At 36.8% G+C, this 21,989-nt stretch overlaps 1 protein-coding gene across 4 annotated transcripts in view; it reads right to left on the bottom strand.

Moving 5' to 3' along the window:
* The window catches only part of TASP1 (taspase 1), a 318,398-nt gene that overhangs the window by 133,148 nt on the left and 163,261 nt on the right, over positions 1 to 21,989 (bottom strand). For all 4 annotated transcript variants that reach the window (XM_023217842.2, XM_023217841.1, XM_023217840.1 and 1 more), the window contains one exon: positions 20,159 to 20,269. In XM_023217842.2, the coding sequence (XP_023073610.1) occupies positions 20,159 to 20,269 (111 nt within the window). The remainder of the gene's footprint in view (positions 1 to 20,158; positions 20,270 to 21,989) is intronic.

Here is a 21,989-nt window from a genome sequence, read left to right as displayed (position 1 = left end):
GCAGCTTCTTTCCTTACACCTCATGAATGAATCTCTGCTAGATTCTAACTTTTCTTCTGCAGCTTCCTCACCTCTCTCAGCCTTAACAGAATTAAAGAGAGTTAGGATCTTGCTCTGGATTGGGATCTTGGTTAAGGGAGTGTTATGCCTTAACATTGACTGTTATGTCAGATGTTCTATCCCAAGCTGTTTCACTTCCTTATCATCTGTGTGTTCACTAGAGTAGCACCTTTTAATTTCCTTCAAGAACTTTTCCTTTGTATTCACAACTTGGCTAACTGGTGTAGGAGGCTTACCTTTTGACCCATCTTAGCTTTTGACATGCCTTCCTCACTAACCTTAATCATTTCTAGCTTTTGACTTAAAGCGAGAGATTTGCAACTCTTCAATTCACCTGAACATGCAGAGTCATTAATTGGCCAAATTTCAATATTATTGTCTCTCAATGAATAAGGAGGCCAAGGACAGCAAGAGAAACAGGGGAACAACTGGTTAGTGGAGCAATCAGAACACACACATTTATCACACACAGTTAGATTTACAGTGTTTTATGACCAGTTTGTGGCACCCCAAAACAATTACCATAGTAACATCAAAGATCACTGATGACAAGACTATCATCACAGATACAGTAACAACAAAAAAGCTTGAGATATTTTAAGAATTACCAAAATGTGACATAGAAATACAAAGTGAGCATACATTATTGGAAAAACGGCATCAATAGATTTGTTCAATGCAGAGTTGTCATAAATTTTCAATTTGTTTTGAAAAATGCAGCATTTGTTAAGCATAATAAAATGAGGTATGCCTCTATTCCATTCTTAGTGAACTCGCTGAACATACTAAATACCTGCTCTGTACTCAATGCTCTCCCAGGCAGTGTGATACACAAACATTAAAAAAAAAAAAGTCGGCCGGGCGCGGTGGCTCAAGCCTGTAATCCCAGCACTTTGGGAGGCCGAGACGGGTGGATCACGAGGTCAGGAGATCGAGACCATCCTGGTCTACACGGTGAAACCCCGTCTCTACTAAAAAATACAAAAAACTAGCTGGGCGAGATGGCGGGCGCCTGTAGTCCCAGCTACTCAGGAGGCTGAGGCAGGAGAATGGCGTAAATCCGGGAGGCGGAGCTTGCAGTGAGCCGAGATCGCGCCACTGCACTCCAGCCTGGGCGATAGAGCGAGACTCCGTCTCAAAAAAAAAAAAAAAAAAAGTTCCTGAAAAACTTACAACTCTCTTGGCCAGATACAATTTACTTACATAAAGCTAGAAAACAGCACATAGTAATATATTTTAAATTGTTAGATATACAAATTCATATATATACATATTCCACACATACTATAAATATGTACATGTCTCACTAGAATCTACAGGCAACTAGACTATCTGTTCACCACTGATCACCCAGAACAGTGTCTGACACATAGTAGGTGATCAACAAATACTTGTTAAGTAAATAAATGAGAAGCCCAATAGCTTCTCATTTATTGGAATCTGAGAAGGGCATACTCACTTTATTAGGGAAAGGCCTCAGGATGGAGAAAAGAAGGAAAATCTGCCCTCGGATAATGGGTTGAACTTGGTCCAAAATCATGGTGCTGAGCAAACACTATGTAATCAATCAGTCACAGCTCTTGACTATTTGGACAATGTGAACCTTGATAAAGGTCACAAAGAAGAGTGCTCAGAATATGGCAGACACTTAGTATCCACTACATGATCTGGATCTAGAGAAAGGCTGAAGGCTGCGTGGCCAGGACGTGTGGAAAGATGATGTCCCTAACAGGCAGCACTGGGAAAAGAGCCAACTGGGTTTAGACATGGAATTGTTTTGTCAAACCAAGGAACTAATAATTAATGAAAGGAGCCAAGAAGAGAAGGGATGGGAACAAAGTCTGGAAGTCCAAGTGACCATAACGTAGAGACCACTGAGATCTATGGAGGAGGAGAAACAACACGAAAAGAAAAACCAAATGGACTAAAATGGAAACATCAGACAGGAATGGCAAGGAACTGATGGTGCAGAACAGGGGAACTCGCTGAAATGGGAACAGCAGAGTAAGAAACACACCTGAGGGATCTTGTGGTAAAACAGAAGAATGGATGAGGTAATTGCTATAAAAGACAGCAACTGGTGGCCAAGATGTTCAAGAGAGTGGTGTTGTCTTCAAGATCTACTTAGCATGTTGATGACACAATGGTCACAATAATCAGGGACTTAACTTTTTAATGAAATTCCAATATGATTTTTAGGTGTTTTGAAAAGTCAAGCAAGCACTGCTAGACCTAGAGTTTTCATGGAGGAAGACTCACATTGTAAACATTTTCTTCCCACTTGGGAATGGCACATACTTACACTGGGATTTAAGAGCCTAAACTGAAAGGGAGGGAGATCATAAAAAGGTGACTCATCACCTAGAAGAGTGCATGGAGAGCATGATTACTTTTCCTTCATTTATTCTTTAGCGAGTTATTACATACTATTCATTACATACTGAACCCCATTCTGGATGATGGGATTACACAGGAAGGTTACATTCTGATGGCGGAAATGGCCAAGCAAGCAAATACACACATACACATCATTTACAACAGTAATAGTCCTGTGGAGGAAACAAACAAGGGGCTGCGAGGGAGGCTGATAGGCCAAGAGGAACCCACCACTGCATGGTCTTTCAGAGCAGGTGGTATTTCAATTTTGACTAAAAGATAAGGAAGAAGGAAGATTGGAAAAGATGAGGAAGATGAAGGTTGGAGAGAAGGACATTCCAGATGAAGAAAATGGCACATGCCAAGTCCTGAGAAGTAAAGGAACCTAGGAATTGAGGGAAAAGAAACCAAGCAGACCAGTGTCCTGAGCAAGACAGTGACCCGAGATGATGTTGAGGAGACAGACAGTAATCACACTGGAGACCATGAGGTAGTGTCTGCATTTTATCCTCTTTTCAGTGGAGGGCCATCAAGGGATAAGACAGTGGATTTATATCTTCAGAAATAAAATCTTTAGACCATGCAGTTTTTGACCATGCTCAAAAACTGCAAGCTTCTCTCCTGCATTTTCTATCCACCTTTTGTACTTCATTTTTCTCTGTAGCTTTTATTACTATACGATAGACTTAAGTTTTACCTATTTATTTATTGTCTGCCTGACTTGATGAAATATAAATTCCATAAGAATATAGACTTTGTTTTATTATTCACTGTTGTATTTCTAGTACCTGGTCTGATGCCTGAAACACAGTGCATGAACAAATCCTTACTGAATAATAATAAAATGTATGTATTGGAGCCACCCCGATGGAAGGACTCTCCAGGGTTATCTAGGCCAGGAATTGGCAAGCTTTTTCCATAAAGGGCCAGGCAGTAAAATGTTCAGCTTCGTAGGCCATATGGTCTATGTCACAACTACTCAACTCTGCCATTGTAGCATGAAAGCAGTTATGGACAGTATGTAAACAAATGAATATAGCTATGTTTTAATAAAATTTTGTTTAAAAAAATCAGTTGATAGGTGGGATTTAACCTGCAGGCCATAGTTTGCCAACCCCCAGTGTAGGTTATTCCACTACATGAGCATTAAAGCCTTAATCACCAATTCTCCCAGAGTTTATTAAACAAAGTTCACAACTTCCAGAGCTAGGAAGAGTCGTCTAGATCAAGGATCATCTAGTCCAACCCCTGTGGCAGACAGCAGATATTTACACAATATTCATTCTCTCCTTCTTTCCATCTAAAAGAAGCCCCGTTTTGTGGAGGAGACAGTCATGTGTCCAGCTAAGAAATTGTTTCTCAGTCTCTCTGTAACTAGAGGTGATCATGGGACACAGTTCCGGCCAATAAGACACAAGGAGGCAGGACCATCAGAGACATTGTGGAGCTAGCACATAGGACCTCTGGACATCTTATTATGAGAAAAAAATAAATAAACCTCTCTTGTTAATCCATGATATGTGGCTTCCAAAGAGAGGTTTTTAAAGACAGAAAATACATCTTTGATTAAGCCATATAAGTAGCTTTGAAAGAGAGAAATGAATCATTCAAGATTTTAAAAGCCACTGCACTTGTCCATTTCATTATCCTGTAGTCACATGCAGCTACCGAGCATTTGAAATGTGGCTTGTACAACTGAGAAACTGAATTTCTAATTGTATTTAATTTTAGTTAATTTAAATTTAAATAGCCAGACGGGACTAATGACTACTATATGGGACAGCATGGCTTTTGACTGTTTGTTAAGGAAAAGCAAAGTATAATAAGACATGGACATTGATTTTGATAGTAGTTTGAAGGGCATGAATCCTATTTTCCTAAGCATGGTAAAAAGGGAATAGCTGCCTTTCTCACATATCTGCCAAGTTCTTGCTCCACACCCAGCAGTGAGCAGTGTTTTTGGTTTAAAGATTTTCTTTTTTTTTTTTTTTTTTTTTTGAGACGGAGTCTCGCTCTGTCGCCCAGGCTGGAGTGCAGTGGCTGGATCTCAGCTCACTTGCAAGCTCCGCCCCCCGGGTTTACACCATTCTCCTGCCTCAGCCTCCGGAGTAGCTGGGACTACAGGCACCCACCACCTCGCCCGGCTAGTTTTTCGTATTTTTTAGTAGAGACGGGGTTTCACCGTGTTAGCCAGGATGGTCTCGATCTCCTGACCTTGTGATCCGCCCGTCTCGGCCTCCCAAAGTGCTGGGATTACAGGCTTGAGCCACCGCGCCCGGCCAGTTTAAAGATTTTCTAGGCATCACAAGAGATGTTGAGCTTATACATTCCTGTTCTTAAAACTTTAAACTGGATTTCTACATACCAACAATGAACAATCTGAAATGGAAATCAATGCATGCTTGTTCTTAAAACTTTGAACTCGATTTCTATACACTAATAATGGACAAGTTAAAAAGGAAATTAAGGGGAAAAATCCATTTACAATAGCATTAAAAATAATGAAATACTTATAAATAAGCTTAACCAAAAAGGCAAAAGACTTGTACACTGAAAACTATAAAATCTTTTTAAAAATAAAGATACAAAAAAATGGAAAGGCATCCCGTGTTTATGGACTACAATTAATATTGTTAAGATGTCAATACTACCCAGAATGATCTACAGATTTAATGCCATCTCTATCAAATTCCCAATGGCATTTTTGGCAGAAATAAAAACACCCATCTAAAAATTTACATGGAATCTCAGGAGACCCCAAATAGCGAAAACAATCCTAAAAAAGAACAAAATTGGAGTCTTCACACTTCCTGATTTCAAAACTTACTATGATGATACAGTAACCAAAAGAGAATGGTAATGGCATAAAGACAGACATATAGATCAATGGATAGAATTGAGAGCCCAGAAATAAACACTGATATGCATGGTCAAATGATTTTTCAAGAGGGGTGTCAAGACCATTCAATGAGGAAAGGACAGTCTTTTTCAATATTGACGCTAGGAAAACTGGATATCCACATGCAAAGGAATTAAGCTGGACCCTTGCTTTATAACATATGCAAAAATAAACTCATAATGAATCAAAGATCTAAACATAAGAGTAAAAACTATAAAACTCCTATAAGAAAATACAGGGAGCAAGCTTCCTGACATTGGATTTGGCAATCACTTTTTGTATATGACACCACAAACACAGGCAACAAATATAAAAATAGGCAAATTAGACTACATCAAAATTAAAAAGTTCTTCCATGCATCAAAGGACATGCTTTATGGAATAACAGAGAATATCTGTAAATCATATATCTAATAAGGGGTTAATATCCACAATATACAAAGAACTTTTACAACTCAATAACAAATCAAACAACTAATCAAAAAACGGGCAAAGGACTTCATACGCATCTTCTTCAAAGATTCACAAATGGTCAATAAGCACACGAAAAGACGGAATTCACTAATTAATAGCAAAAAGCAAACCAAAACCACAAAGAGATACCAACACATACCCATTAGGATGGCTACTATCAAAAAAAGAAAAAACCCAGAAAATAACAAGTGTCGGTGAGGCTGTAAAGAAATCGGAAGGCACTGTTGGTGGGAATGTAAAATGGGCGGCTCCTAAGGAAAACAGTATAGCAGTTCCTCAAAAAACTAAAAACAGAATTACCATACAATCCAGGAATTCCACTTCTGGATATTTACCCAGAAGAACTGAAAGCAAAGTCTCAAAGAGATATTTGTATACCCACGTTAATCGCAGCATTATTCACAATAGCTAAAGCTATTATTCACAGCAGCCACAGGCTAAATTGTATCTCCTGCTCCCCAAATGCATATTTTGAAGTCCTAATCCCCAGTACCTCAGAATATAGCTGTATTGGAGACAGGGTCTTTAAAGGCTTAAATAAGGTTAAATGAGGTCATTAGGGTGAGCTCTAATCCAATATGGCTTGTGTCATTACAAGAGGAAATTAGGACACAGAAACTCACAGAGGAAGGAGAAAGAGATCTCATTAGAAACCATTCATGCTGACATCTTGAACTTGGACTTCTAGCCTCCTTGACTGTGATGAAATAAACTTCTGTTGTTTGAGCCACCCAGTCTATGGTACTTTGTTATGGGAGCCCTAGCACACTAATATAAGGAACAACCCAAATGTCCATTGATGGATGAATGGATAAACAAAATGTGATAAACAAAATATAGATGCAGTAAGATATTCAGAAATAAAAAGGAATGAAATTCTGACACATGCTACAACTTGCATGAACCTTAAGGACATTATTCTAAGTGAAATAAGCCAGTTGCAAAAGGTCAAATACTACATGATTCCACTTACAAGAGGTACCCAGAGCAGCCAAATTCATTAGGACAAAAAGTAGAATGATAGTTGCCAGGAGCTGCAGAGAGGAGGGAAAGGGGAGTTGTTTAATGGATACAGAAGTTCAGTTTTGCAACATGAAGAGAGTCTGAAGATTGGTTGCACAAGAATGTGAACATGCTTAACGCTACAGAACTGTACACTTATGGTTAAAGCCAGGCACACACGGTGACTCATGCCTGTAATCCCAACACTTGGGAAAGCCGAGACAGGAAGATTGCTTGAGGCCAGGAATTCAAGACCAGCCTGGGCAATATAGAGAGATTCCATCTCTAGAAAATAAATAATAATAATAAATAAAAAATTAGCCAGGCAAGGTTTCTCATGCCTGTAGTCCAAGTTACTTGGGAGGCTGAGGTGGAAGGATCGCTTGAGCCCAGGAGGTCAAGGCTGCAGTGAGCCATGATGGTGCCACTGCATTCCAGCTTAGGTGACAGAGCAAGACCCTCTCTCTCTCAAAAAAAAAACAAAAAAAAAAAAACGGTTAAAATGGTAAATTTCATGCCATGTGTATTTTACCACAATTTTTTTTAAAAACCAGATGACTAGGAACAAAAACTGTATCATTACAGATCTATCAGAATAGTTAAATAAGAAACAGTGACAAACCTAGCAAAGAGGTGGAGAAACTGAATCCCTCATACCTTGCTACTGGGAATGTGATCTGTTACAGCGATTCTGGAAAACAACTCTGTGGTTCCTTAAATACCCAAAGACCCAGCAAACATACTGTTGGGCATTTATTCTAAAGAAATGAAAACTCATGCGAACACAAAAATCTGTACACTATTACTCACAGTAATTAATTTATAATACTCAAAATTAATTTATTTATAATACTAAAAAACTAGAAACAACCCAGAGGTACTTCAGCGAGTAAAAGGTTCAACAAATTATGGTGTGTCCACACCAGGAAATACCACTCAGTAATAAAAAGAAATGAACTATTGATACACACCAAAACATGGATGACTCTCCAGAGAATTTTGCTGAGTATAAAGAGGCAATCCTAAAATGTCACATACTGAATGATTCCATCTACATAACATTTTTGAAATGACAAAATTATAGAGACAGGAGACTACTGGTAGACAGGGATTAAAGTCAGGGTGGGTGGGTGAGTGATAGCGAGGTGATGTGGTTATAAAGGGGGAACATGAGGGATCCTTGTGATGATTAAGGGGTTCTGTATCATAACTTGTAGTGAATACATGAACTCACACATGATAAAATTGCACAGAACTAAATATACATACACACATGCACACATACAAACTACAAGTAAAACTGGGGAAAAATGAGTAACATTGGAGAGTTGTATCAATATCATATAGCCCAGTTGTGACATTCTATTATAATTCTGCAAGATACTAACATCGGGAGAAACTGGGTAACTGGTATATAGATTTCTCTGTATTATTTCTTCCAACTGCATGTGAATCCACAATTAAGTCAAAATTAAAAGTTTAATTAAAAAAAAAAAAAACCTTCAAATTGGAAACCTGCACTGAATATTCTTCAGGTTGATATAAGGGAGAAAAATAAGCTAATAAAATGTATATTAAAAACTCATAAAAACCTGTGAAATCTTATTTTGAGCAGCTATTATCACAAAATAAGACTTGTGCACCTTTATTTTGACACTGATGACAGCAAACATGCAAATAATCAGTAAACTCCAGTTTTGATCACCTTACAGAAATCCAGTTATATAAGCCATCTTTAAAATCAAAAAGCCACTTCTGGCTGGGCGCGGTGGCTCATGCCTGTAATCCCAGCACTCTGGGAGGCCGAGGCAGGCAGATCACAAGGTCAAGAGTTCAAGACCAGGATGACCAACACAGTGAAACCCCGTCACTACTAAAAATACAAAAATTAGCCGGGCATGGTGGCATGCGCCTGTAATCCCAGCCACTTGGGAGGCTGAGGCAGGAGAACAGCTTGAACTCTAGAGGTGGAAGTTGCACTGAGCTAAGATGGTGCCACTGCACTCCAGCCTGGGCAACAAAGCAAGATTCCAGCTTAAAAACAAAAAAACAAAACAAAAAAAAAACAGCCACTTCCTTATTGTTCATCAGAGACTGAAATCAGGGCACCATACTACTAAAATGTGGACATGACCATCTCGTGAAGAACAGCAGTGACAGTTCACATGTGTACAGAATTTTCTCAGCTTTTATAAACCTAATCTCATTGTATCAATACTAACTTTGTGAGGTAGGCAAAGCAGACTTGTCTGTGCTTTTTTAAGCCACAGAAATGACTTCAAAAGAAAACTAAAAAATGTTCAAGAAACATTAATACTACTTTTTCAAGTCAATTTTCCTATGGCTTTTTAAGGTTTCAAATCATCAGGGAAGCTGAAAAAGTAATACAATGAAGATTTATATACTCTTCACCTAGATTCTCATATTAACATTTTGCTACATTTGAGTTTTCTCATAGATATAGAGATTGAAATTAACACACATACAATACACACACACATAGGACAAACACTTTTTTGCTCTGAGGCACTTGCAAGTAATTGTCAAACATTGTAACCCTTCATCCTAAATGAAGATATCACCTGAACAAGGACATTCTCCTACCTAAACCACAGTAATATTATCATGCCTAAGACTATAAATAGTAATTCAAACTACTATCTAATCTATTAAAATTTCTTCAACTATCTTTAAAACGTCTTCCTAAAAAAAAAAAAAAAAAAAAGCTAATTACTCCCAAATTATTTTGTTTAAAGTGTCACTGTTTCATAATTATTTGACCAAAGGAGCTAATTTTTACCTATAGTACTGGTGGTCAGTCAATTGGTACTCTGGTTGGATTCTTTAAATATTGGCTTCTATATTAATAACAGAGTCATTTATTTTGCACATTTGTCTCTAAATATTATAGAATATAAGAAGTTCTTTGGAACATTGTACATATTTTACAAGAAAAAAAGAAAAAGAAGGGAAGGAAGACAAACAGGATTATTCTTGACCTTTTTTTAAAAAGGTGCCCTAAAAACACATACACATGGCCAGGCGCAGTGGCTCATGACTGTAATCCTAGCACTTTGGGAGGCTGAGATGGGTGGATCACCTGAGGTCAGGAGTTCGAGACCAGTCTGGCCAACATGGTGAAACCTCGTCTCTACTAAAAATACAAAAAGTTAGCCAGACGTGGTGGTAGGCACCTGTAATTCGAGCTACTCCAGAGGCTGAGGCAGGAGAATTGCTCCAACCCAGGAGGCGGAGGTTGCACCACTGCACTCCAGTCTAGCAACAAAAGGAAAACTCCATCTCAAAAAACAAAAACAAAAACAAAAAACAAAAAACAAAACCACATACACACATTTACAGCAAACACATTGAAAATTTTCCTAACAAATACAATTACAGAATTCCTAATCACAAATTCAAATGAAGCCTGCTACTTGATTTTGTTTAAGTCGTTTAAATGACTAGAAATCTTGCTACCTAAAACAAACAAAGAAAGAAAGACACTCTGAGCTTATCCAATCTGAAACTAAAGATCAACTCAGAAGTGTGGTAAAATACCAGAAGATCACCCATGTTATTATGCCTCTGGTAGACTATTTGAGAAGCACTCTGCATAAGCTGCCCCGTTGATGCTAACGAATGGACTGGGTTTGACCACATTCATAAAAGGTTAAGAGTAACATTGTTTAATACACTTCATTCTTCCCTCATGAACGTGTGGTTTTCACAGGCTCAAAAGTCATAGTTATTTTCAAATATCTGATAGGTTTTAAAAAGTGAGATTATAATAAGGGGAAGCAACTTCACAACTATAAAAATAATCCTAAATTATGTTATAGGCATTACAATAATTATGGATTTATTTATTCACCTAATCCACTAAATGTAGCTTAGGCCCTGTTCAGACTAATAAGTCAATACACTGTGCGACTCAACCTTCAGCATCATATGATTTAATTTCCCTTTGCTTCTTGCAACATTGTAATTATGTGCTTTGAGTTTACTGTAACTAATATTAGTGGTTTTCCCCAAATGCTCACAAACTAAAGGAACAGACAAAAAGCTTTTTGATCACCTAATAAGTATCCTTAGGAGAAAAAAAATTTGCTAATATGGAAACAAGAATTTTTGTTTTTTGTTTTGCGTGTGTGTGGTTTTTTTTTTTTTTTTTTTTTCATGAGATGAAACAAATTCCTTGTATGGTTTTAATTACATGCCAATACTTCATAAACATCTTTTAACATAAAACTCAATAAAGTACCAATTGTGAATAGTTCAGCAGCTCCTATTGGTGGGATTGCACCAACCTTTATAATCACATCCTTGGTCCCCCAAACTGGCCACTTTTAAAATCAAATAAAACAGTAACAAAACAATAGTCCTTTTTAACATAACGTGAGATTGTTTACAGAGTTTGGAAGTTTGGTTTTTTGTTTTGCCCTTGTTAGTACTATGCTTATTATTTGCTTTCCAACCAAATAATGTTACCAAATTATTTCCAGTTATCAAAATTTAGTAGCTATTTTAAATGGCTTTTTGGTTTGGTTCCCCAAAGGCCTGGGTGAAAAACACATCTGTGGTTGATACAATCATCTCTGCTACTTAAAAAGCTCCAAATATACAAAATGTACAAAACTTCCAGGCTCTAGAAGGCTTTCTTGCAAACAGGAAACCTCAGCCACAGGGAAAAAACCAACTTCCATTCTGAGAGTCCAAAATCAAAAGAAGTTATTCTCTTGCTGCCAGCTACCCACTTCCACTGATTCCAATAAGTCCATCTTATTACTCTGCTGTTGATCAATACTGTTAGTAATTCAATGCAGTAATTTTTTTCTCTTTTTCATAGTTGTGAGAAGAAAGGAAGAAGAGAAAAATAATTGAACTTCCCACACACACCGACTCAGTATCATCCCAAGATAAAAATGCATCCACCAGTCAAAGAAGGTAATTTCTGGGTTCTTTGGAAATTGTGATGGTTGTTTCTCAGAATCAACATGTACTGAAAAAGTCAAATTCAGGTGTTAATATAACACACAGATGAACTATTTATTTTCAAATGACAGTTGTCCAGGTCAATAAATGTCTCTTTTTATTTTTATTTATTTATTTATTTATTTTTATTTTTTTTTTGAGACAGTATCTTGCTCTGTTGCCGACGCTAGAATGTAGCGGCATGATCTTGGCTCACTGCAACCTCTGCTTCCTGGGTTCAAGCCGTTCTCCTGCCTCAGCCTCCCAAGTAGCTGGGACTACAGGCACCTGACACCACGCCTGGCCTAATTTTTGTATTTTTAGTAGAGACGGGGTTTTGCCATGTTGGCCAGGCTGGTCTTGAACTCCTGACCTCAAATGATCTGCCTGCCTTGGTTTCTAAATGGGATTTTTAATCATTCATTCTATCCAAATGAAAAACGTCTCAAATGTCTATTACCTTCAATAATTCCACTGAGTATTATCTCTGTAATCACTCTTCCTATTTTTCAACCTCCTGACATTCCTACACAAACTTTCTGCATCTTGCTTTAAATGAATTATTTCTTATGCCTCAATTTAAAAAGGGGTAGGGGGGGACACTCTGAGAGGTATTTCAGAGCTTTCCATAACAACACCCTAGAAAGGGGTAAGCAAAAGGCATTCAGTTCTACCACGAGCTTCCTAATAAATATTCTTGAAGGCTTTTACAAAACCACATTCATTTTCTAAGTGACTGATATCCTTATAGACATTTCCCATCTTTTCTTTGTCCTTTTATTCCCAATCCACCTACTCACTTAATGCATTCTATACATTTCATAAAACTTCTATACACTTAAAAACATTCTGGAATTATACATATGTATCTTATATCACAAGGAAAGAAAAATGATTTATTTTGCAACTTTGTGACCCTCTGTAATCTGTACTCTAGTTAAACAAAAAATAAGATAAAATGCAAGGTATACATCTGTGTACTAACTTGTACACGTTTTAGAAGCAAAGTTGGTGGATGTCGGTCACCTGTTGACAAGATGATTTGGAGTCTAAACCATCTAACTTGTCCCCTTCTTCATCATTTCTGATCCTCTCTCTTTCCCAGCTGCTCAGCAGAGTTCTTTTCTTACCCTGCCACTACACAAACTTCAGAGTTGACTGGCACCCTCTTAATGCCTAACCCCAAAAGTTTTTTCTGCATATTTATTTACATCTCTAAATACATTGGAATCCTTTCAGTTATGGGGAAAAAAAAAAATTCCTTCTATCACTGGCTTCCAAATCACAAGTGTCCCTTTCTCTTCCCTCATTCTTCCTCTCTTTTCTATCCCCTTCAAAGGATACTCTTTTCCTAGCAATGGGGTTAAAAATAATAGTCAAAATCTCTGCTCTCCTAGCGTTTATGCCCTGCTTAAGGGAGACAGACAATAATAACAAGTAAATATAGAATAAATCAAGAGGGGTTAAATAGAAACATAAATAGTACATGCTTAAATAAAATAGTACGGTGCTTATTCACCTTATATTTTATTTACATGCATTTGTTTTTTTCTCTTCCCCTAGAATGCAAGTTTTTTTTGACAGCAAGGCTGTTTCATGTATCTGTGAATCTCTCATAGTAACCAGCAAAGTATCTTATACATGCATAGCTGTCAATCAATAATTGTTAAATAAAAAGACAAATAAAATTCTGAAAATATAAAGCCTAGGGCCCACGAATTAGTGGCAAATAATGCCCGAAGAGGGATGCTTAATTTATATTTTCCTTATTTTGCAGTTTGGACATGTGAGTATAACCAGCTAAATATCACAGCATTTGTAACTGTGAAGGAGAAACAACTTTGATTTTTCTAATAGACAAAAAAAGAATAAATTTTCTTAGGAGTCCCTCAAGCCCCAGATAGCTACAAAGAAAAAAGATTTTAGTGTTTGAAAAAAAGAAATATGCATATCAAATACGAGACAAAGTCTTATAAAACAAAATGCCCTGGAAAAGAGAACATTATATTTTTTAAATATTCTAAATTACTAAGAAATTTATGAAATGATGATCTCAGAGGCTAAATGTGTAATGACAATGTACTTTTGTTCTTCCTATGAGAGCTAATGTTCACATAAAAGAAAACATTAATTGAATATAACTTCTCTATTTGGCAGAAAAGCATAAGAAGGGACTCCATCTCAATTTTCAACAGCACTCTACAACTGACAGTGAACCTCTGATGTCAGTGACAGTGTAAGAACACCTCCCCAAAAGAATGAAGTAAAATATAGAGCAAAAATCACTTTTTAAAATCATAATACTATACTCCACATGGAATTTTCCAACAATAGTCACAAAGATTGTAGGTTTATAAGACTAGTAGCTTAGTTCAGAAATTCAAAGAAAAAAAAAGAAGTCATTTTCACAGATAACATTTTATCAATCATTATATTTAGTAATAAACAGAAGCCAGCTAAAAAAAAGTACTGTGATATTAGTCGTTAGGTAGTGAGCAGGAATGTATAATGCTGCCCCACAGTTCACATACCATACATGCAGCCAAGGTTTGCATCAAAAAGAATAATTCACAAAACCAAGTTGGGTTAAAAATAACCATGAAGAGGAAAAGTCACATCTGAATCATTGAAAGAGGTTTTATATGTGCATATATGTGTAATCTTTTAAAAAGAACAACTAAAAAGGAAACTACTTATTTCTTCCTCTACTTAACTAAGCATTTCCGTCTATAATCAGCTGGTTAGCATGAAGTATTATTAAGACACTATTTTTACAGTACCCATTTTTATGAGTTTTGTATGTTACATGAAGAGTGGTTTTCAAAGAAATGTACAGATTGGTTATTCTCTTTTATACTTCCAATATTAAGTCAAACCAAAGCGCTGATCTTGGCATAAGGTAATGCAAGTGGAAACAAAAACATTTCAATCTCTGAAATGCCTTTCAATTTTCCTCCATTCAGTCTATGACATTAAAGTATTGTTTATCAAAAATAGATTTTAACAAACCCTACATTTAAGATGGTTGCAGAGTTTGTTTCAAATTCAAATAAGAGAAAAAAAATCTTTATTTTAGTAAGTTACTGGCTACTTTAGGAAAAATACATAAAGGCAAATTATTAGACCCACAAGTAATCATGGTTGAGCCTAGTTACAATGATTTAAAATTCAGTCTGGAACCGCAATTATTTTTGCACCAACCTAATAGGTGTCCACTCAAGGAAAATTATTATACAAAAAACTGCACTCGCATGTTTACCACAGCACTATTCACAATAGCAAAGATATAGAATCAACGGAAGTGTCCATCAACAGAAGACTAAAGAAAATATGATATACATACATACACACACACACACACAGACACACACACACAGGAATACTATTCAGCCACAAAAAAGAATGAAATCATGTCTTCTGAAGCAACATGGATAGAGCTAGAGGCCATTATCTTAACTGAAATAACTTACAAACCAAATACCAAATGTTCTCACTTATAAGTGGGAGCTAAATAATGTGTACACATGGACATAGAGTGTGGAATAGTAGACACTGGAGACTCAAAAGGGCGGGAGAGTTGGGGAGGAATGAGGGATGAGAAATTATGTAATGGGTACAATGTACATTATTCAGGTGACCGTTACACTGAAAGCCAAGACTTCACCACTACACAATACATTCATATAGCAAAACTGCACTTGTATCCCTTAAATGTTTACCAAAAAAAAGTGAACTTAGGTTAATTGTAAATATATATTCCAAAGTCTAGAGCAACCACTAAAAATGCACAACTGATATGCTAAAAAAGAGAGAAAATGAAATCATATAAAAAGTTTAGTTAAAAGAATGTAGAGAAGTAAGCATTCATATGCAGTAAAATGATACAGATGAAAATTACAGACAAATCTCTTTCAGTAGAGGAATTAATAAATTACGGAACCATGAAATATTTGACTATGAAGCTATATATACACTGATATATTAAGAGCATTAAGCTATGGTAAGTGGAAAGCATACTGCAAAACAATACATTAAAAATCTCTTCTATACAATTGTTTAAAATGATGGAAGACAAAAAGAAAAGGGAGGATGGCAGGAAAGGAGTGAGGGAAAGCCATAAATATACATACCAATCTGTTAGCAGTGGTTCTTTCTGGCAGGAGAAATGAGACTCAGAATGAATGAAAAGGGGTTATTGAACTTAATTATCATATACAATTTTTCTACATATGCTATGCATTGTAATGAGAATCCCTAGATATATTATTTATACAAATCTTCTTTAAAAAAGAAAAAGCAACGGAAGCAGAAGGGAAGAATATTATGGTATTATGGTTTCCACAAAACTAACAAAGTGGTTGCTAGCTTACCTCCATCATTGGCTGAAAGGATTTCAACCAAATCATTTCAAATAAAAACTTGAGATCCACCATTAATTGTTTTAATTTACAATTTCATTTAATGGCTAATTTGATTTATAACTATTCTTGTTTTTTTTTTTTTTTTTTTTTTTTTGAGACATAGTTTTTGCTGTTGCCCAGCCTGAAGTGCAGTGGTACGATCTTGGCTCACTGCAATCTCCGCCTCCCAGGTTCAAGAGATTCTCCTGCCTCAGCCTCCCAAGTTCAAGAGATTCTCCTGCCTCAGCCTCCCAAGTAGCTGGGATTATAGGTGCTGGCCACCACACCTGGCTAATATTTGTATTTTTAGTAAAGACAACGTTTCACCACGTTGGCCAGGCTGGTCTCAAACTCCTTGACCTCATGTGATCCACCTGCCTCTCTCAGTCTCCCAAAGTGCTAGGATTATAGGCCATGGCACCCAGCCTACAACTATTCTTCATACAAGTAGTTTAGTTTGGCTTGTGAACTAAACCAAGGATCAAATACAATTTGGGAGCTGGAAGGAATTTTAGGAACCATCTGTATCTGCCCCCTCCCTTTACATATGAGGAAATTAAGAATAAAGAGATTTGTCCTAAAACAGACAACTAATTACACCATCAGTTGTTAAAAAGAGAAAAAAACTCAACCTCCTTGCTTCTAGTCTAGTCCTCTGGTAAATTCAATTTATTTCCTTCCATTCACCTTGTAAATATCATCTGTGCTTCCTAAATAGTTTCTGAAAATTTTCCTTTTTCAATCCCATTTCCAAATTATCTGCCTGAAAAGAATTTCACATTTATGTGCTGAATCCAGAAGAGACAACATAGAGCTTAGCATGGCAAAAGCATTTAGAAACTGCCTCTTATCTAACATTTTTGTTTTTATTCTTAACAAAACTGCTGAAGCAACTTGTTTAACCAATGAGACAGACACGAAGTTGAGAGTGGAAACAACTGTCTTGACTCCCAGAACACTGTTCTTCTATATTTCATACCATTTTACATTTTTTATTTTTTAAATAAAAGGCAGTGTGTTCTTGCACAACAAACACCCACTGGCTAACAAGATGACTTTGGGAAGTCACTGAACTCTTGCAAACTAAGTTTCAGCCATTAAAGGAACAGGGTCAATTAGGTAAGCTCTGACATTTCTTGCTCCTTTCCATGAGTCTGGAATTTCTAAGATATGGCTCAGTATGTATTAGGTAATGGATCCCAGTGGCAAGATGAAATACTGCAGGTCAACTCCATGAACGGTTTTATGGAGTTATACAAAGCAACAGAACAGAGCAGAGTTCAGGAACTCCTTAGCATAAACCCAAACTTGGAGAAGTAGAACTAGCTAATCTGTAGTTTTAGACTCAGTAAAGTACTTGGGATCATTCTCAACAACCATAAAGTTACCACGTGCCATAATTATACATCCATCACAGGGTTTCTAGGAACTGAATGTTTTTATTTTTTAATTTTTAATTTTTGTGGGTACATAGTAGGTATATATATTTATGAGGTACATGAGATGTTTTGATACAGGAATGCAATGTGAAATAATCACAACATCGACTACAGGGTATCCACCCCCTCAAGCATTTGTCCTTTCTGTTTCAGATGATCCAATTACACTCTTTTAGTTATTTTAAAATGTATAATTAAGTTGTTATTATTGGCTATGGTCACCCTGCTGTGCTATCAAATAGTAGGTCTTATTCATTCTTTCTTTTTATTTTTTGTACCTGTTAAGCATCCCCACCTCCCGCCAAGTCCTCCACTACCTTCCCCAGCCTCTAGTAATCATCCTTCTACTTTCTATGTCCATGAGTTCAATTGTTTTGATTTTTAGATCCTATAAATAAGTGAGAACATGTGATGTTTGTCCCTCTGTGCCTGGATTATTTCACTTAACATAATGATCTCTCCCAGTTCCATCCATGTTGTTGCAAATGACAAGATCTCATTCTTTTTTATGGCTGCATAGTACTCCATTGTGTATACGTGCCGCATTTTCTTTATTCATCCATCTGCTGGACACTTAGGTTGCTTCCAAATTTTGGCTATTGTGAACACTGCTGCAATAGACATGGGGGTGCAAATATCTCTTCAATATACTGCTTCCCTTCTTCTGGGGATATACATAGCAGTGGGATTGCTGGATCACATGGTAGCTCTATTTTCAGTTTTTTGAGGAACCTCCAATCTGTTCTCCATAATGGTTGTACTAATTTACACTCCCACCAACAGTGTACCAGGGTTCTCTTTTCTCTGCATCTTCACCAGAGTTTGTTTGCCTGCCTTTTGGATATAAGCCATTTTAACTGGGGTGAGATAACATCTCATTGTACTTGTGATTTGCATTTCTCTGATGAGCAATAATTTGAGCACTTTTTCATATGCCTGTTTGTAATTAACATCTCATTTAGTTTTGATTTGCATTTCTCTGATGAGCAATAATGTTGAGTGCTTTTTCATATGCCTGTTTGCAATTTTTATGTCTTCATTTGAGAAATGTCTATTCAAATCTTTTGCCCATTTATTGATCAGATTATTAGATGTTTTCCTATAGGGTTGTTTGAGCTCCTCATATATTCTGGTTATTAATCCCTTGTCAGATGGATAGTTTGCAAATATCTTCTCCCATTCTGTGGGTTGTCACTTCACTTTGTTGATGTTTCCTTTGCTGTGGAGAAGCTTTTTAACTTGATATAATCTCTTCTGTCCATTTTTGCTTTGGTTGCCTGCGCCTGTAGGCAAGAAATTTTGCCAAGACTAACGTCCTAGAGATTTTCCCCAATGTTTTCTTGTAGTAGTTTCATAGTCTGGGGTCTTAGATTTAAGTCTTTAGTCCGTTTTGATTTGATTTTTGTATATGGTGAGAGATGGGAGTCTAGTTTCATTCTTCTGCATATGGATATCCAGTTTTCCCAGTGCCATTTGTTGAAGAGAGTTTTCCAGAGAGTATGTTCTTGACACCTTTGTGGAACATGAGTTCACAGCAGGTGTGTGGATTTGTTTCTGGGTTCTATACTCTGTCCTATTGGTCTATGTGTGTTTTTATGTCAGTCCCATGCCATTTTGGTTACTATAATATAATCTGAAGTTATATAATGTGATTCCTCCCATTTTGTTCTTTTTGCTTAGGACAGCTTTGGCTATTCTGGGTCTTTTGTGAGTCCACATACATTTTAGGGTTGTTTTTTCTATTTCAGAAGAACGTCATTTGTATTTTGATAGGGATTGCCCTGAATCTTTAGATTGCTTTTGGTAGTATGGACATTTTAACAATATTGATTCTTCCAATCCATAAACATGAAGTATTTTTCCATGTTTTGGTGTCCTCTTCAATTTCATTTCATCGGTGTTTTGTAGTTTTAGTTACAGAGATCTTTCTAGGTAGTGAACTTTTGATGAGCATCTAGTTTTCTACTCTTACTATTCCTCTCATTAACATTCTGAGAATGCATCTAATAACTCATAACAATTATGTAAATCGCATATGCTATTAAGCCGAAGACTTTGGTTTTCTTTTAAAACAGCATTCAACAATGGTAATTGTTAAAACAAAATAACAATAAAACCTAAGTCTGATTCTAATGTATTTGAGGAGATAGTACATGAATATAATCAACCTTTTTCTGAAAAATCACTAGAGATAGACCTTAAATGCCTATTCATGACTCACTTCTCAGCTCATATTTTGCCACTGGGAAATTCTTATTAACATATTAACATATGGTTATGTATTTATTTTACTATATATCACCATGAGCCTTGTCAGTGTCTTACAACTTGGGGATTAACCTAGTTATAGGAAAGATTTCATGCTGTATTATTGTTGTAGAATTTCTTTTCACAATCAGTATTAACTGTGGGTCCTTCTCTTTGCTAGGTTCTAGAGGTAGGTCTAGAAATACAAATGGAGTACCTGACTCATAGTGCTTATAGCAGTGAAATAATCTATATTTGGAAGAATGTAATCTTCTTAATGTTATACTTACTGATAAACTTGTTTTGCATAGTCTCCAACAGGGCTTGGTGAGCATCTTCAGCTTGTAAAGCATGTGAACATTCTCTAGCCAGTATGGTGCGAACAAGATGCTCTCCACATCCTAGAAATCCAAAGAAACCAACAGTTGAGGAAAGCAGCACCTAACACCCTGCTTATTTCAATAGCATTAGAATATCCTTATGCATCATTTAAGAGAGTAGTTAGCTGGGAAAATAATTCAGTGAGGGATGACATGACTTCCATGAGCAATCTGGCAATTTTAGTAAAGAGATTCAGCAGAAACTAAACACAAAGTTTATCAATCAAAAACAAACCAACACAAATTAATATTATACATAGTTCTCTGTTTAACTAATATGTGTTATGACTGGTGTTAGGCACTTAAAAAAAAATCCCCCTAAAAAATATTATGTGTAATTGTTAAACCACATTGGTACTTTTTGATATATATTCATTGCCACAAATACCGTCAGTTCATAAAAGTGTGAATTTTTCAGGACACAGGCATGGGCAAAGACTTCATACCTAAAACACCAAAAGCAATGGCAACAAAAGCCAAAATTGACAAATGGGATCTAATTAAACTAAAGAGCTTCTGCACAGCAAAAGAAACTACCGTCAGACTAAACAGGCAACCTACAGAATGGGAGAAAATGTTTGCAATCTATCCATCTGACAAAGGGCTAATATCCAGAATGTGCAAAGAACTTAAACAAATTTATAAGAAAAAAACAAACAACCCCATCGAAAAGTGGCCAAAGGATATGAACAGACACTTCTCAAAAGAAGACATTTATGCAGCCAACAAACATGAAAAAAATGCTCATCATCACTGGTCGTCAGAGAAATTCAAATCAAAACCACAATGAGATACCATCTCACACCAGTTAGAAATGCGATCATTAAATGGTCAGATGCTGGAGAGGATGTGGAGAAACAGGAACACTTGTACACTGTTGGTGGGACTGTAAACTAGTTCAGCCATTATGGAAGACAGTGTGGCGATTCCTCAAGGATCTAGAACTGAAAATACCATTTGACCCAGCAATCCCATTACTGGGTATATATTCCAAGGATTATAAATCATTCTACTGTAAAGACACATGAACATGTATGTTTACTGCAGCACTCTTCACAATAGCAAAGACTTGGAACCAACCCAAATGTCCATCAATGATAGACTGGATAAAGAAAATGTGGTACATAGGCCAGGTGCGGTGGCTCACGCCTGTAATCCCAGCACTTTGGGAGGCCAAGGTGGGTGGATCACCTGAGGTCAGGAGTTCGAGACCAGCCTGGCCAACATGGTGAAACCCCATCTCTACTAAAAAATACAAAAATTTAGCTGGGCATGGTGGCAGGTACCTTAATTCCAGTTACTTGAGAGGGAGAGGAGAATCATTTGAACCCGGGAGGCAGAATTTGCAGTGAGCCGAGATCAAGCCATTGTGCTCAAGCCTGGGGGACAAGAACGAGACTTCTCAAAAAAAAAAAAAAGAAAGAAAGAAAGAAAGAAAAAGAAAATGTGGCATATATACACCATGGAATACTATGCAGCCATAAAAAAGATGAGTTAATGTCCTTTGCAGGGATATGGATAAAGCTGGGAGCCATCATTCTCAGCAAACTAACACAGGAACAGAAAACCAAGCACTGCATGTTCTCACTCATAAATGGGAGTTGAACAATGAGAACACATGGACACAGGGAGGGGAACATCACACACCACGGCCTGTCAAGAGGTGGGGGGCTAGAGGAGGATAGCATTAGGAGAAATACCTAATGTAGGTGACAGGTTGATGGGTGGAGCAAACGACCAT

This window comes from Piliocolobus tephrosceles, chromosome 20 (genome assembly GCF_002776525.5).
Source record: "Piliocolobus tephrosceles isolate RC106 chromosome 20, ASM277652v3, whole genome shotgun sequence".
Taxonomy (NCBI): Eukaryota; Metazoa; Chordata; class Mammalia; order Primates; family Cercopithecidae; genus Piliocolobus; species Piliocolobus tephrosceles.
This window is presented reverse-complemented; position numbering and strand designations above follow the sequence as displayed.